The sequence below is a fragment of the Eucalyptus grandis genome, chromosome 9 (genome assembly GCF_016545825.1).
Source record: "Eucalyptus grandis isolate ANBG69807.140 chromosome 9, ASM1654582v1, whole genome shotgun sequence".
NCBI classification, from domain to species: domain Eukaryota; kingdom Viridiplantae; phylum Streptophyta; class Magnoliopsida; order Myrtales; family Myrtaceae; genus Eucalyptus; species Eucalyptus grandis.
In genome coordinates this window covers 28,427,894-28,445,042 of record NC_052620.1, presented here as the reverse complement: position 1 = coordinate 28,445,042, position 17,149 = coordinate 28,427,894, and the positions used below count along the sequence as shown (strand labels likewise).

The 17,149-nt window shown below is 40.0% G+C and overlaps 1 protein-coding gene across 1 annotated transcript; it reads right to left on the bottom strand.

Moving 5' to 3' along the window:
* Positions 1 to 433: 433 nt before the first annotated feature.
* LOC104420608 (acyltransferase-like protein At3g26840, chloroplastic) lies at positions 434 to 10,989 on the bottom strand. Its single transcript, XM_039302509.1, has 14 exons — positions 10,569 to 10,989; positions 8,358 to 8,409; positions 7,474 to 7,529; positions 7,073 to 7,231; positions 6,688 to 6,792; positions 5,816 to 5,922; positions 5,503 to 5,624; positions 3,984 to 4,092; positions 3,066 to 3,196; positions 2,493 to 2,862; positions 2,133 to 2,246; positions 1,538 to 1,623; positions 1,361 to 1,470; positions 434 to 1,008 (listed from the first exon to the last, which is right to left on the bottom strand). The coding sequence occupies exons 1-14, from the start codon at positions 10,987 to 10,989 to the stop codon at positions 818 to 820; spliced, it is 2,133 nt and encodes a 710-aa protein (XP_039158443.1). The 3' UTR covers positions 434 to 817.
* Positions 10,990 to 17,149: the final 6,160 nt, after the last annotated feature.

The window sequence follows — 17,149 nt, the reverse complement described above, 5'->3', positions numbered from 1 at the left end:
TGTCTGAGATGGGGAGGAGAATGTCCACCTGATACAAAGTCAAAATTGATGCCCGACGTCAGACGGTCGGTCTTGTAAAACAACCCCACATGCGTACTTGGAGATAATTTTGTGTCAACACATCAATTACGCAACTGTGAATTTGTTAAAAAAAAAAAAGAACTATGTCGATAATAGAAATTCAATAGGAAAGCATAATGAAGTGACAAGCATCAATAACTAGCAATCGGTCGCTGAGTAGAAACTATGAAAATACGACCACTTAGTATATAATTACAGTATCGTAAATATATCACGCTGATGCAAGTGATAGGTACCTTGACCAAGTAATGACTATATTTTGTGTTTCGATGGTCGTCTTGGTGTGAAGTGGATGGTCCCGAAGGTTTCAGAACTTGACAATGGCATGAAGAGAGGAAGAAACGCCAGAATAAAGCAGGAATAACTTCAAATCAAATGGACGGGGTGAGAATGATGGAGAAGCGCATCTATAATTTACATTCACTAGTTCTGAAGGCAAAAGGCTGCTCTTTTCCTTCTAAAATTACAAGATGAACGTTAAGGACACGCTTCAGTAAAGAGTGGCAAAAGGCAAAGAAGAGAAGCCCATCCACGATTGTTCTTCAGACTGTGAGGCTCCTGAGCGACATCGAATACAGCAGTCGTGGATGTCACAGATCGGAGATCTCAAAAACCTGCGTTCTGGTCGAATGATACTGACATGTCCCCTGTAACACTTGTCAAAGACGTACTTGTAAAATCTTTTATCTTTCCTCAGCGGTGTTTTCTCCAAAGAACGTCAAAGTTCTCCTTCCGATCACGGTTCAAATGTTGGAACTTCAGATGTGGAACCATGTGTGGCTCGGTACATCAATCGGGAGAAGATGCTTCTATAAGGATCGCTCTCTCGTTTCTCTCTCAGAAACGCCAAGCATCCCTCTACCTCTGACTTGACTTGCAGATACAATTCATGGGACATTTCCCGGTCACTCAGTTCCTGCTTCCTCCCTTCAGGAGTGTACAAGCACGTAAACATGTAATGTAATGGAAAATCATTAACAGACAAAGGTGCGCGCTCTAGGATTGGAAGTGAAGAGTGCAGCTTCATGATCAACATCAACGCTATTGGCCAAAGTATGAGACTTTTTTAGCATAAAAATGATAGAAAAAAGAAAAAGAGCACCAGTAATCGAGCATAAGAACACAAGTTATGCAATGGAAATTGAAGCGGTGATGAGTGCATGGATGTAATTAAGGACAGCTTCATTTCCATCCACGCACGCAAATTCGTTACAGATGGCAGCTTGATGTGAGAAGCTAATTCTAAGAATCAGATAGTATGTTGCAGCAATAGACATACCTGCTGTTTCTATTGGTTTTCCGAAGCGATAATAAAACCGCCCAGGAATTTTTGGCCGAATCCAAGGAGTGTGCAAATCTTGATTGGCTACCTGTCCAGTTGCGTTAGCCCTGTCAAAGTCATGCAAAAGGTAGTGTTCACAGGAAAAATGAATTGGAGTCTGCTGGGCTTTCATACCTCACTTTTGCTAAATCTTCCGTCCTTTGTCGAATCTGGTCCCTGAAATATGGGATCTTCATTTGGTCATTATAATCGAAAAAGACCTGCGTGCAAAATTTAGATTAAACAACAACGTGGACATTGACTCAAGAACATCTGCGGGATGTTACACCACATGAGTCAACGGAGTTGGATTTATGTGTAACTATTGCTGTTCCGTGGACTAAAAAAGTTCTCCTTCTACCTTCATGCAACTAACGGGTCAGGATCTAACTTTTACTTCTAGGAAAATAAATGCGTCTACGCTTGAGGATAATACGAAAGCATTCGAAGATGTCCAGTTGATGCTATCCTGTTAAAAGCTCTGCAAAAAGTTCTAACATCTCCATCAATATAGTCGAAGACTTTCGGATGTAATTGCGCCAGCTGACAGCAAAAATCATTGCTTTCGAGAAAAATAAGAGCATCCAACTCTAAATGTCCTGTCTGCTTAATTTTCAAGTCAAAAGACGTACTCGATTAGCAGAACACATAAGCATTAATTAAAAAAAAACAAAAAATAAAACAGTATGACGGGAGCACAAAGCTCCACAGTAACTCACGGAGGACTTACTTCACCAAAGTCATCTTCTCCAACGGTACCAAAAGGCACTATTTTGGCTCCAAATCTAGCTGCCATCCTGACAAATTCAGGTTCCTCCGGCCAAAATAACTTGTATTCTTCACCCTGGCAATTACATATGACATCACTTCAAGTTCCGATGTAGGTACAGATGTTTATATTTGTTACAGCAAGCAAACATGAAAATTGAGTATGTCCCTTGTGCATGTGCCACAAACATGCACACTTTAGATGGTGCGATATGGTAATGTAACTACAGATAACACCTGGGGTATAGTTGGAGCGACAGCTGAAGAAAAGCTATCAGCAATTTCTGACATTTGCAGTACATTAAGGTTCCAGCACTAGTACCTTACGATGAAGCGCTTCACGCATGCCTCCTGGATAGAGTAAGACATGGGACTTTGACGAAAGAAGCTTGAACAAATTGGTCCCCGAAACAGGTGCTGCACCCATCAACCGATGAGTGTCATAAGATGCCGAATCAAGCAGTTGTCCTTTTTTGTATTTCTCAAGTATGATAGGATGTGCTATCCCTCGTAAGAGTATGTTCCTCTGGTTCATGAATCCAGTTACCAAAGGTGCTAGTTCAAGTCCCCATAACATGTGATAGCCAACATATAGAACTGGCCCCTCTGATGGAATACCGTCCAGACCTCTAACAATCCTCCCATCCTCTAAGGTTGACAGCATCACTGGTCCAGTTATCTCATTAAACCATCTAAGATAATGCAAGTTTCAGGTAAGAATAGTCTAAAGGTTGAAAAAAAATCCAAAGTTGGAACTCCTTTAAAGAGGACAGGACTATCTTGCTATAGAAACAAACTAGTCAACTGTAACTATTTTGCTTACAACACCCATCTTCTTTAGACAATACGTTCAAATTCCGTGGTGTCTTAAACTCTCAAGACAAAAAAATTTTACCTGTTTGATTCAAATTGTTTCTTATATTCAGCAGGGGTTGGCGGCAGGTAGTCTAAAACATAGTCAAGACTTTTTCCATGACGGTAGAAACGAGCACCCTTAATTATGGTAACCAAATCAAAACCTTCTTCCTGCATGCAAAGAACAAATAGAAGAACAACACTACCCCTTATTAGATAAAGCTAAACCCATATCAGCTGCAAAAAGAAGAATGCAATTCCGTGACAGTGAAGAGAATGCTTCAATGAAGCTAAACTGCATCATATTTCTGATGTGCAGAGGTTAGTAGGGCATATGACCTCACTAGTATGATTCTGCAGTGACATCATTCATCCAGGAGAGAAAAATCAATTACAACTAAAGTATAATGCAGCTGTGCTGGATCATATACTCATGTAATAGAGTTGATAGCCAGAAAGTACCGATATTTTTTGACCTAGAGTTTAGTGATCAGCAAGAAACAATATCTCCAAATATAGATAAAGGATGATCATCGAAGAGCATAGTAAAGCTAGCATTAACAGATTTATCAGCAGAATAGACTCTGATGATTATCTCATGACGTACTGCAGAATACCTATCCGAAATATCAATCAAAGGAGTAAATTTTAATATTAATGGCTCTGCAAAATTTCACCAAGGGAGAACACAAATACTCAGATTGGAGATAGTGGAAGTTCTGAAGTCGAGTAGTCATCCAGGAAGAAGAGCACTTGAGACTGGCAGCAAGTTTCTATGTTGTTCTTATTCGTGAAATTTTTCACTTGATATGGCAAACCAAGCTAGAAAGGGTTGTGGTGACACAAAAACTTGTTCGGTTCTTTCCAAGGCACTTTTCCTTCTCCATTCTATTGAAATTGCAAGGCACATATGAGATCAGTTCATGCATCATTCTAGCTTCTGGAAAGAGAGACCTACCAAGAAAAGGAAATGACCACAGTCATCAAATTTACGGAGATCACTTCTCTGCAGTGCATCGTCTAGTCTACCACCTTCTGCTAGACTTGGCAATAGCTGATCCTTCCCACTAGAATTACAAATTCCAATTAAATTTAGTCCACATTTGCCTCACAGAAATACATGACGATCACGACTTTAAATGATAAGTTTGTGTATCTTCAGAAATAAAGTTTGATGAAAGGGGACAAAAGGGAAGGGTGAAGAAGTTTAACAGAGACCAAGCACCTCATAAGCTAATAACAATGAAAAAAAAAAGGAGATGTGACCATCATGCTGCTCACGAAATCAAGTTGGTTCAGGCAAAGAGAAGAAGGATTACAATGAACTTTCCTCTGAATAGTGGACAATTTTCGGCGGTGATGGCCATTTCCACAAGCCAGTATTATATAGATTTTACTAAATGACTCTATGTAGTTGAATAAAGACGATAATTTAAATTCTAGTTGAAGGAAAACTCATCGAAGTTCTTCCAGATGAGGCTGTAGTCTGCGACTCTGCCAAAAATATTGAGACAATATCCACTGCGCTAGTAGTTGCACTGCATAGCCTGTTTTTACTATCTAATATCTGCACTCAAGATAATGATTTATCTCTTTGACATGTGGATGGGCTCATCCATATGCCTTAAACACTCTAATTACCCTCTTTTCTTAGGCATCTCCGGCCCAAGGAAATCATTCTTCAATGCAGATATGTTTAAGTTGCTGATTGGAAGATGCAGATCTTACTTGATTACACATACATGCTAGAAATTTTTCATATTAATCTCACAAGCCAGTATTATATAGATTTTACTAAATGACTCTATGTAGTTGAATAAAGACGATAATTTAAATTCTAGTTGAAGGAAAACTCATCGAAGTTCTTCCAGATGAGGCTGTAGCCTGCGACTCTGCCAAAATATTGAGACAATATCCACTGCGCTAGTAGTTGCACTGCATAGCCTGTTTTTACTATCTAATATCTGCACTCAAGATAATGATTTATCTCTTTGACATGTGGATGGGCTCATCCATATGCCTTAAACACTCTAATTATCTTTTCTTAGGCATCTCCGGCCCAAGGAAATCATTCTTCAATGCAGATATGTTTAAGTTGCTGATTGGAAGATGCAGATCTTACTTGATTATACATACATGCTAGAAATTTTCCATATTAATCTCACAAACATGTGAGAGAATCCATTTAGTTTGCTTTACCAAAGGACTTATGAAACTCAACATATTAGTAGCTTAAGGGATAAAAAGAAATCCAATGATAATAAATAAAAGTATAACTAGTTGATCCTCATTTGCCTTTGCAATGATATATCAATGAGCCAGTATCATGTTTCCTCCTCGCTATTTAGGAGATGTGTGAGATAGAAATAAGTCTGGCCCGCAATATCAGCCCTGCCAAGATCTTCATAACCATTGCAAACTCCAATCTCTGAGTATCTAATTGCATGAGATCTGACAGAAATGGATAAAAGAAGGACCTAGTCAGAAGTAGAGTCTCTGCCTTGACAGCATGAATGCGTGAATTTGCATATGCTGAAGCCGATTCAAGCATCTGAAGCTTCCACAGTAGTGTTTCTTTTGGGAGAATACCAGCAAGAACCTGCAAATTTTTCCATGAATCTTTTTCCAAGCAAAAAATTACAGTGGATATACATAGCGCAAGTCTAGCCCGTTGTTCACATCTGAAGAAAATGTAATTGGGAAGAGTTCTGCTCATTACTTGAATTCTAGAAAATATATCACAAAAAAGCACGCTGCTCTCACAAAGATGATGGCCACGGTTTAGCTTACTGATATGTAAGATGGCATGATCAATAAGTCCATTGATAACTCTCCAACTGTTTGCTGGGGAGGAAGCCCTTTTTCTGTGCTAGCCTTGAACATCCTCGAAGGATCACCTTATATTTGTCAGAAATGAATTGGAATAAGAGGAGAAATTGCAGCATGGCTGCAGCCAGATTATTATGGTACTAAGTGTGCCCAAACTATATTTTCGCTTCAGAAGCACTTCATTACTAGCCCAGCCCCAACACATTTACACAGCAGACGGCACCCCCTTTTCACCATCAGCAAGCAATAAGGTATTCCTAAAAATGGGCAACATCATCTAAACTATGAAACAAAGGTTGTGTAATTGTATCCCCACAAAGAACTTTCTAAAAGAGAAACAGCCAGGAGAGAGAGAAGCTGAATAGAAAGGTTCGCTAAATACACAAACGTGGTACCGGTGACAATAACAGGCAACTATGCCAAGGCTATCCTCAGTAATTCAGTAGTTTTTGAAGTCGAACTCTCCAATGACACTTACTTTCAATTAGTCAGAATGCAAACATTCCCACAGGTTTTCAATAAACAATTGATACAGTACTCATCTAAAATTAGTAAGCAGTCACTATGTCAAACACGATGATGTAAGTTGTAACTGCAGCCAGACATCAAACTTTGGCCCCGTGCTTCTTGTCTCAAGTGGCGGCAAGGCTGGAAAGTTTCGTCAGTGAGATTTTTCTCTCTACTAACATTTGCTAGACTCAACTGTAGATTTCTATATTATCAGCGTCAGTAGCGACGTATACTATAGAGAAGTGAAAATAATATGCCTGAAACATTTCCTGCGTTACATGGAAAATTGTAGCAAATTACAAATAAAAAGGAGCATTGCAAACCTGCCATCAAACTCAGGATGAAAGGATAGTTTAGCTGCAATTGTTCCGGCATTAACTCCAGCAAAGGTAATAGCAGTTGTATTTGAGACTTGTCAAAAGATGTGGCTGCAAAAAAATACGTGTGGTGTATTTCACTTAATTAGCAAGGCTGCCACAACTGACAGAGGTTCTAAATGAAGATAACCCTAACTACTACATAATTCAACGTGGACACTGCATAACTCATATAGCATTTCATTTACCCCAAGAAAAGGCTGCATATGCATAAGCCTCTTGTCTCCTTTGTTTTCCAGAGATTGAGTTAGAAAACCAATCATTGAGTTAATATAATAACTTGATTTCCTCATCGTGTTGTATCTTAACTTCACTAGAAATTGTTTCTCACCTGGGTTGGCCAAGATCAATAGAAGATCAATGTTAGGGTTGCGTGCTGCGACAGCTAACGCAAGGCATCCTCCCAATGATTCTCCAACAAGATATATAGGTCTATTTGGGGAGCGGTAGGTCTCTGCTTTTATCATTCTCTCAAACATTTTCACCAGGTCTGAGCCATGTAAATTGATTAGAAGTTATCAACACATATGGTATTGAGATAGATAATTCAAGCATCTGTAGAAACCTGGATTTGTTGTATTACAACTCCAAAATAACACTATATGATCTTGCTACGCAATGGAGCTAAAAAGAATGGCAGTTGAATTGTTGATTACGAATGACATGGTCTTCAGATTGTTACCGTATATTTAGAATTGGCAAAGCAGTTGGAGAGAGTAAGAAGAGGTGGACCTAGAAATGACGTTCTATCCATGACTGGGATGTGCAAGCACCAAATGTCGAAGATCCTTCATACATATGAAAACATTCGTCTAGTTAGCCATTTACAGCATTAAATAGTGAAGTGCATCATCTATTGCATGAAACATGTTAGAGATATTTGGGAAATCTACTTTATTTTGAATATCTCTCAAGATTATGTGATATATCTTTTGCTTGTCCATATATTGATTGATATATATTCCTTTTGATAACCTATCATTAAACCTATAATAGACCGGTATATTCTTTATTAGAATATTTCGAATTATACAGAAAATTTCCCAATTATCTTGTCCACTTTATATTTTACTAAACAGATTGTATAGTTATTAAAAGCCAGAGTAGTCCTCAAAGGATGGTAGAGTAACATAGGCGCTGTGACTCATCTCAAGCCAATTTCAGTAGAGAGATGAAAGAGCTTTTAACCTTACGTAAAGTGCGGCAATCACCGCATCTTCTACAGTGAACAGGGAATGAACAGATTTGTTCCGAATAAGAAAATAAAAACTGATTTGTTACATCTCTAAAACGCACCAGTCAAATCCATCTTAACGGAAGCCACTGTGCTTCGATTTGACGGAATTATTTTCTAAGATTTCAAACTGTGCGACCCTATAATTGATCTGGCTGGTAGGGGACTGAGGTCGTTTGTTCATAAACAAGGTGCCTATGTTGCCAGACACTTACCCCCTCTTTGGTTTCCTTATAAAGTTCAGGTGGGCGCTCAAAACCAGAGTGCTCGAAAGTATAGTCAAGAGATGATTGATGCATTCCGGCAATAAGCGGAATTAGATGCTGAAATTTCAGTGCTAAACCGGAAGATCGAATAATCAAGGAAGAGTGAGCGTGCTCACTCGCCGAGCTTTTTGTACTGTGAAGTAAGCCCAGCTCCACTGCCGTCGATTCCTGAGAAACAACATATCAGGAAACAGAAATCATTGAAGCTCCCATCACGATCGGAAAAATTTCACAGAAACATAACGAATTCAGAAGAAAACCAAACAGCTCATGATTAGACAAAAGTGACGTCTGTACGCAAAAGCGGAAAAGGCTCCAACATCAAGCTGCACATCAACAACTCCATAACAGAAGAAACGGACATTATTAGATCCTTCAACCATTCTATTTCCATTATGTTTGCTAGATGAATTTTCAAGCATTTGAAGACATTTGGTAACTATACAAAATTTCTATTTTCTAAATCGAAATACGTTTTAGCGTTTTGACCGGACTTTTTATTTTTTTAACTTAAAATTTCTTTTAATTTTTTAACAATTTTATTACATTTTTTTTCTTTTTTTCTATTTTTCCTTTTCCTCTTCTTCTTCCTTTTGGCGGTTGCTGGCCTCGAGGGAGCCCGGCCTCTAGCAAGACCAAGCTCATTGACCCAAGCCTCGCCGGTGGTTGGGCGACACTGCAAGATCGGGTTTGCCATGGTTGGGCGACGCTAGCCTTGTGATGGCTACGCGTAATCAAACTCGGCCTTGCCAAGTCAAGCCTCACCTAGCTAAGGCGAGGTCGAGCTCACCCAACCATCAGCAAAGCTCAACCTTGCCCAACCACTATGAGGCCAAGCTCATCCAACCACCAGCGAGGCCAACCTCACGGTGGCTAGGTGAGGTCGAGCCTTGGCTAGCCACCAACGAGACTTGAGTCGACAAGGCTCGACCTCACTGGGGGTCGATGAGATTCCTCTCGGGTCGATGAGACTTAGCCTTGGTGAAGGTTTGCTATTGGCAAGAGGAAGAAGAAGATGAAGAATAAAAGAAAAGAGAGAAAAAAAAATGGTTTAATTTTGAAGTTGTTCTCAAGAACATATTAGTAACTTTTTTTTTACACTTCTTGATTTTGTTTAAAATCTAAAAAAAAAAAATGTTACCAAATGAATTTTTATCATTCTTTTATTTTGGAGCAAAAAAAAAAAAAAAAAAGATTCAGATATCATTTGGCATGTCAAGGTGTGCTTGATAACCATTATGTTACTAAGTGAACAATTTTTTAACAAAAATGATTTTTTCTGATTTTATTCTCGGAATAATTTCTAAGCAAAAAAATGCATTTGATAACTCACAAAATTTATATTCCCAAAATAGAAATATGTTTGGTAGGATTTTTTTTTCTTTTAATTTTTTTAATACTTTTATTATATTTTTTCTTTTTTCTTTTTTTCTTTTTCTCTTCTACTTCCTCCTTTGTGACTAGTCGCAAGCCACAGTGGCCGATGACTAGCTGAACGAGGTCCAACGAGCTTGCCAGAGCCTCGCCAGGCCAAGGCAATGTCCGATGAGCTCATCGGGGACTCGCCTAGCCACGGCGAGTCTTGGCCTCGCGGATCCGAGCAAGCTTGAGCATTGACCTCACACGGGGCGCAAGGTCGGCCTCGCCCTAGCTTGGCGAGACCCAACCTCATGCTGGATGGGGAGGCCGAGCCTAACTGATGGCTACGAGAGGCTCGGCCTCACCTTGGTAGGGCAAGGTCAACCTCGCCGAGATTGGCAAGGCCGAGCTCACCTAACCCCCGGTGAGACTTGGGCCGACGAGCCTCACCCAGCCTCGGCATCACTAGGGTTGGCAATGCTTCGGTGAGGTCAACGGCCATAATCAAGGCCAACAATCGGCCAAAAGGAAGAAGAAAAAAAAAATGAAAGAGAAAAGGAGGAGAAGAAAAAAATTAGATTTTAGCCTTTGTTTTTGGAAACAATGAATTACTTTTTCCTACTTTTTGATTTTATTTCAAATCTATTCTCGTGAACAAAATAATTTATTTTTTGTTTTAGGAACAAAAAAATTTACCATTTTTTTGGCTCTCGAGAAGGAAAAAATAGAATTAATTATTTTCGAAAGTGAAAACAAACAAGCCCTTGGTCACGATAAAGAGAGCAATCATTAATTGAAAAGGCACCGCCCCGACATCACAAGAGTGCCGTTGTGCAAGTCCTGTCCAATTCTCAAATTCCTGTCGGACGACTTCAACGATGAAGGCAACAAAATCGAACGTTAACAAATCTCACAACCGCGGACAAGAACGTTAAGTTAGTTACGACGCCGGCCTCGAGGGAGCTCACCAGGCAAATAGAGAAGTAGGGGCGACTTCTCCAGGCGAAAGCCACAATCCAGAGGAGAGAACCAGCGAGGCGGTCCCCCGTCTGCTCTGGTCAGATCCTTCGCCTCGTCAAAGAACCTCCTCAGCCTTTGGCGTCCGCTCTCCAGCTCCACGTCCTCCATGAACGGCGACGACAAGCCCTGGTCGCTCGCCTTTTCTCCATGTTTCTCGGGGCTCCTCCTGTTCTCACCGAAACTGACCGGCCTAGACGAAGGAAAAGTAGTCGCGGTCTCTGCTGCAGAGGACAGTTGCGCGAATCTGCGAGTGGACAATGAGCTGAGCCTCGATTTGTGATTGGAGCCCGCGGTGTCTGAAGCTTCGGTCCGGCGATGGCGAGCCAGAGAGAAGACGGGCGGGAAGAGACAAGCTCCCTTTGCCGCCATGGAAAATCTGTTTGTGGCGGACTCACGAGATTTAAAGGGGAGAGAGAGAGATTTATAATAATTGGACAAAAAAACTTACTTGCTCCAGGTTGCTGTTGCCGTCGTAACGAAATAGGACAAAATTTAACACAGAAAGGATTAGGCAACCGAGCCTAAGCTGAACTAAGATTAATTTAAAACACTAGTTCATTGAATAGCTTTGTAAATTACTGCTCCCGTGGCAAGCACAATCGCCATCTTGAAAATCAAATTATTTCGAATAATGTATGCTAAGGAGTTTCGAACATCTGGAGTACCAAAATTTGATATAAGAAAACACTTAAATACTAAAAATTATGAAAATAACACTTAAGTATCAAAATCAGAGCAAAATTGATTAATTAATTGCTAACAATCGACTAAAATGCTGACGTGGCAGTTTTACAACGAGGTAAGTCAAAACAACATCATTTTGCACGTTGATGTGACTAGATAATTAATATAAATTCAATTCAATTCAAAACTGTATTTATAAAGAATGAAAGAAAGAGATTAAAAAAAAAAAAAAAAAGATGGAGATTGAAGGCGGCAAGGGCACCTCCCCACCATTGCCAAGAAGGGCCAACGATGGTGGGGAAATAGTCGGCCGAGGTTGCCACCTCCCCCATATCCGATGAGGGTCGCCGACCCTCACTAGATTTGGGGGAGGACCGAGGGGTTAGCAACACCGGCCAACCATTCCCCCACGGTCGCTGAGAAGGGCCAATGACAGTGGGGAGGCGGCAGCAAGGGCTCAGCCCGGCCACTTGCAATCTCCATCTTCCTCCTTTTTTTTAAATTTAGTTTTAAATTTAATTTAATTAATATTTATATTAAAATTCAAATCCAAGCCAAAACAACATTATTTTGGCGTTTTTTTTACTAAGTCAGCTCTCTGACAAGCCACATAAGCGAGCAATATTAATAAAAAAATGTCACGAAGTATTTCCGGTGAGGGTGAGGTTAGCTAGACTTCCCAAAAAAAAAAAAAAATAGTACTTAAATGTCACTTTCCTAACTTTTGGCATTTAAGTATCCCACATTTCTAAGTTTTAGCACTTGAGCTATTCCTTTGCCACAAGATAAGTATTCAGAGATTCTCATTAACATATACCCAATTTCAAATGAAAAAGAACTAAACAAGTAATAACATTCAAATATTCATTTGTAATCCCTCTCTATGATGAGTCTTACATGTTTAGTGGTATTTGCATGGAATTTTTGTAATATTTCTAACAATTCATAATAAACTAACTATTCATTGGAGAAAAAAATTACCCAATCAATCATAAACTCATGTCAATTCAATTTAAAACTTTTCAATATTATTAGTTTAGTTTAAAATATTTGCGCAAAATTCTAATATAGTCCTTCCGATCAATCTTTACCAAAATTTGCTAACAGAGCAGTCAAGTCATTACCAACCATCCAATGTAGGCCCTCCGCTCAATCCTAAACTCATCATCGTGTCAACGATTTCCAACAAAAATTAGTCGAAATAACTACATTAGAATCTCTCCTAAGGATTTAGAATAAAATTGAGAAATTTAAGGTTAAATTAACATTCGCAAAATAAGTTCAGCACCAATTAGGCAATTCTTTGCATTCATTGGAAATGGTCAACAACCCCTCTCAGATTACTCAGTAGAGACACGGCTTCCAGAGGAAAAAAAAAATCAAATATCTTTAATGAGCGACGCAAGGCACTTCGACAAAACTAAATTTCAAAATTTTTATTCGTTTATTTGGGGAGAATTACCCAAAAAGTCCTAAATCTATTGCAATTGTGCCAATTCAGTCCTAAACTTTTTTTGTCCAATTTATTCCTAAACCTTTTATAATCTGTGCCAATTCAGTCCATCCGGCCAAAATTGGCCGGTATGACGTGGACGCCGGTGGGGACGGCCGGCCGGCGATGTTATTTTTAATATTTTTAATATTTTTATTTTTTTTCAATTTTTAAATATATATATTTTGGCCTTCTTCTCCTTCCTCGGCCGGACGCCGGCCGAGGTGAGGGCCGGCGAGGCTCGCCCCGTCGGCCACTAGCGGCGAGCCTCGCCCGGCGACGGCGGCGGCCGTCGCTAGATGCGGGCGAGGCTCGACCTTGCCATGGCCGGGCGAGACCGAGCCTCACCGGTTTGGCGACGGCGGCCTCGCCGACATCCGGCGAGCTCGGCCCTCATCGGCCAGCAGGCGAGGCCACTGCGCGGCTGCGTGGTGTAGTCAAGGAACTCGCGGAGGAGCTCGATCTCGTCCTCGTCGGTCCAGGCGCCGGAACGGGGTTTTGGCGACGGTCACGGGCTGGGAGGGCCGCTTGAGCTCGGAGGGGAGATCGTGCCGATGATCGGGGACGGGGAGGCGGCGGAGGTGGCGATGGTGACGGCGGCCTTGCCGGCCGGGCGAGGTCGACCCTCGCCCTCGCCGGTGGCCGGTGAGGCGGCCATCGCTAGATCTAGCGAGGCTCGGCCTCGCCTAGCCATGGCGAGGTCGGCGTCGCTAGATCGGGCGACGCCGCCTCGCCGTCGGCAGGCGAGGCTCGCCTCCACCGGTGGTCGGCGGGCGAGCCTTGCCGGTGGCCGGCGAGGCGACCTCGCCGGCCCTCACCTCGCGGGCGTCGGCGAGGAAGGAGAAGAAAAAAAAATTTGAATTAAAAAATATTTAAAAATATTTAAAAATTCGAAAAAAAAAAAAAAAAATTATTTAAAATATTTAAAAAAATTACCTCGCCGCCAGCTGTCCCTCGTTGGCGTCCACATTAGCGTCAGCCAATTTTGGTAGGATGGATTGAATTGGCACAATTATAAAAGGTTTAGGACTAAATTGGACAAAAAAAAAAAAAGTTTAGGACTGAATTAGCATAATTGCAATAGGTTTAGAACTTTTTGGTAATTCTCCCGTTTATTTGTGTCTGGTCGATCGAGTCTAGATTCTGTTATCGACGAAGAGACATAAAGCGGTCAGATACGCATAGGCATTGATGTTCCCGGGACATGTGGACCATGATCTGGCGTATTGGAGGCGTGTGTGTTGTCTACTTGCGGCCATCGGTTTCACAGAACGTAAATCTAATATTTGACTCTTAAATGTGGAGTCTACCTTCCTTATTGAAGAGGTCTCAAGTTCCCAGCAAACTTTTCTTCTTCTTCTCGGATGAGTCAGAATATAAGGGTGACATTGTAAGGTTTTTTCATCTCAAAGCGAATCTCCCGCTTATTTTTTCTCCTTGAGCTTGTAGAGGATGTAGGAGGATCAAAATTGACCTTGCTCTCTTGTTTCTTGCATGGATTTTTTTATGGATGAGACAGCTTGGCGGTTGATGATTTTAATGGGAGTCGAACATGCACGATTGCATAGATTATGGCTTGAGTTGGATTCGTTTGGGCTGGAATGTGCACCCCGGGACCCCAGCTCACTAGACAAGTTCAAGACAAGTAATTTACACTTGGTTGTGTTTATTTTGGAGAATAATTTATAATCAAAGAAAATGCATTCCGAAAAATCATCCTTTAGGAAAATATTTTCCCCTTCTTAAATTAAGTAATTTATTTCCTTGATTTTAAAAATGCATACTTTTTTAACCATAAATGTTTTCCCATTTATTAATTATTTTCAATAACGAGTGAAAGTTTAGAAAATTAATTCGCGAAAAAAAAAATTCGTTCGAATAAACACTCCCTAAGTTTAAAATTTGTATTGGATGGGAAATCTTATCGTTACTCACGAGGAGAGAGCGACATCCCTAATCTCACATCTTTTGTGGGCCGATTCATGACCCAAACAAGCATTTCCAAAAGTTTATCGTGTTGTAACTTGTAGACCATAGTCCAAATATGTATCTACATAAATATGATACCTTTTTCGTTGTGTGCTGATCCATGAAGATGAGTGCTTATACTTACCTAGGTAATAGTCAAGAAACCATACAAGATTTCGCATTAATTAAAGGGAAAATCACAGAATCAATTCTAAACATATTGTCTTAATGTTAATTAACTTCCTAATTTTGTCCCTTCGAATCACTTCCCACTGGAGATCACTATCTTGGTGATATACAAGTTATCAATATTAGTGTGTCATAGACTCATAGAGAACGGCCAACAATGACCGAAGGCCACGTTGGCAAATTCCGACCATAGTTGGTAGGAAAATCTACATTAAAATTTTACATAAAAGTTAATAATATATACATCAACAAAATTGAAAAGCCCATGAATGAACTCACATCCATAAATAAATTTAGGATTGTTTGGATAAATATCCCTTAAGTAAGAGCTAGTATAGAACAAAAATATGCAAAATTACTCGGACCATCCAGATGTCGGTTGTACCCTACGTAATCTCTGACTCAATCAGCTAATATTAGAATTAAGTAAATAGTGCATTGCAGTTCCACCCAAAAAAAAAAAAAGGTGCATTTCAGGCTTCGTAAAATGTCCGGAAATAGACGAACGTAGTGAAGTACACGTGCTTCGCAGTTGCGACCTTCACGGGTTGTTCGGTGAAGTTGTGTTATGCTTCGCTTAATTTACTTGGAATACTGCCGTCCGAGTCTTCGCGATGATATACTTGAAACAATGCTCAGGAGGGTTGGGATTCAAACAAGCACATGCGAGATGGCGTTTGCTTTATTAGCCTCTCTTTATTTTTGCGAAAAAAGAGTTCTTTGAAAAATATTTTTTCTGAAAAAATGTCGCTTGTATCACTTGAAATAATTAGTCAATAAAAAATATTTTCATTATTAACAATAATTTATATATAAACATGGATGATAAAAATATTTTATATTCATTCTTTTTTATAATCTAAATAATCAAATTTTAAGAATGAACGGTTAATTTGAGGTATTACCTACCCTTAAGCTGCATTCTACTATGTATTGGTAAATTGCTACAACATTATGTTTAGGTGAGTATCTCGTGCTTGATCATCGATGTTATTGGCAATTAGACTTTTTCGTGGATTATATGGTTGACTCTAGATGATACATACCTCTGCTCACGAATGGATCCTCATGTGATCCACTCCCTTCTTCAATTATCTCTGTAGGATCCATTTCCAGCTTCAAATCTCGTTAATTGAAGCCAATGTGTTTATGGACTTCAACAAGAATTCGATGTGGAATCGAGTGTAGTGTTTGCATTGAGAAACCTCATCGCTCAAGGTTAACTTATGGCCTTCATTTTCAAATTTCTTAATCTCGTGCATTACCTGATGATTTGTGGGTATTTCATTGTCACTCTATCCAAATCACGCGTAAGTGACTTTAATCAATTGTGTATTTTTTTCTCATTTTCAAGTATCTTGAAATGTATTGTTTCATTTTTTATTGAATTCAACTAGTGTCTAAGGACACTAATTAACAAAATCAAACAAAATTAGACGGGCGAACGGTTCAAAGATGGAGGATAAAAGGAAAAACAAATATATTGATGGAAAAGTCAGACATGGAACTGACTTTTGATCGTCTAGAATGACAATGAAATTGTGCATTGATGTCATTGAAAGAGATGCAAAAAGGAAGATCTCAAAAGCGTGGAGCAGACAGTTACACCAATTCCCAAATCGGAGACAACGAGAGTATCGTTTGATTTTGACCTTTCCCTCTTCCTTTGGCTTTTCCAGATTCCCCTTGGCGTAGGCCCCTGGATGGCTGAAAGTAAGGGAGAGTTTCTCCATTTAGCTTGATGCTAATGGATACTATGGTGATACACTGCATTATCCATTGTATCCATCTAGGATCAAACCCCAATTTGTGAAGATACGCCTCCATAAAATCCCACTCAATCCGATCATATGCCTTTTGCATATCCAACTTTAAGATGCCCTGAACTTTGTGCTTTGTCACCCTGATTTTCAGCTGGTGTAACACCTCTTGAACGATCAGAATACTGTCTTGAATTTGTCTTCTAACAATAAAAGCATTATGTTCTTGTGAGATTATATCAAGGAGCAAGCATTTGAGACGGTTAGCCAATACCTTGGATATCATCTTTTAAATAAAATTACATAGATTGATCGGTCTATATTGGTCTAACCTTTCTACTTGAGTGACCTTAGGGATCAGAATGATGATGGTTCTGTTTAAAACTGGTGGCAGCAGACCGGATGAGAAGAAAACTTTCACAGTGGTTACTAAATT

What these genes read in the sequence shown, in the direction of transcription:
- LOC104420608 (XM_039302509.1), bottom strand. Translation starts at nt 10,989, where the DNA reads ATGGCGGCAAAGGGAGCTTGTCTCTTCCCGCCCGTCTTCTCTCTGGCT. An exon ending in CCTACTTCTCTATTTGCCTG is followed by an intron (nt 8,410 to 10,568) that starts GTGAGCTCCCTC and finishes GTTGTTTCTCAG; the next exon opens with GAATCGACGGCAGTGGAGCT. An exon ending in GAGAAGATGACTTTGGTGAA is followed by an intron (nt 1,624 to 2,132) that starts GTAAGTCCTCCG and finishes TTTTGCACGCAG; the next exon opens with GTCTTTTTCGATTATAATGA.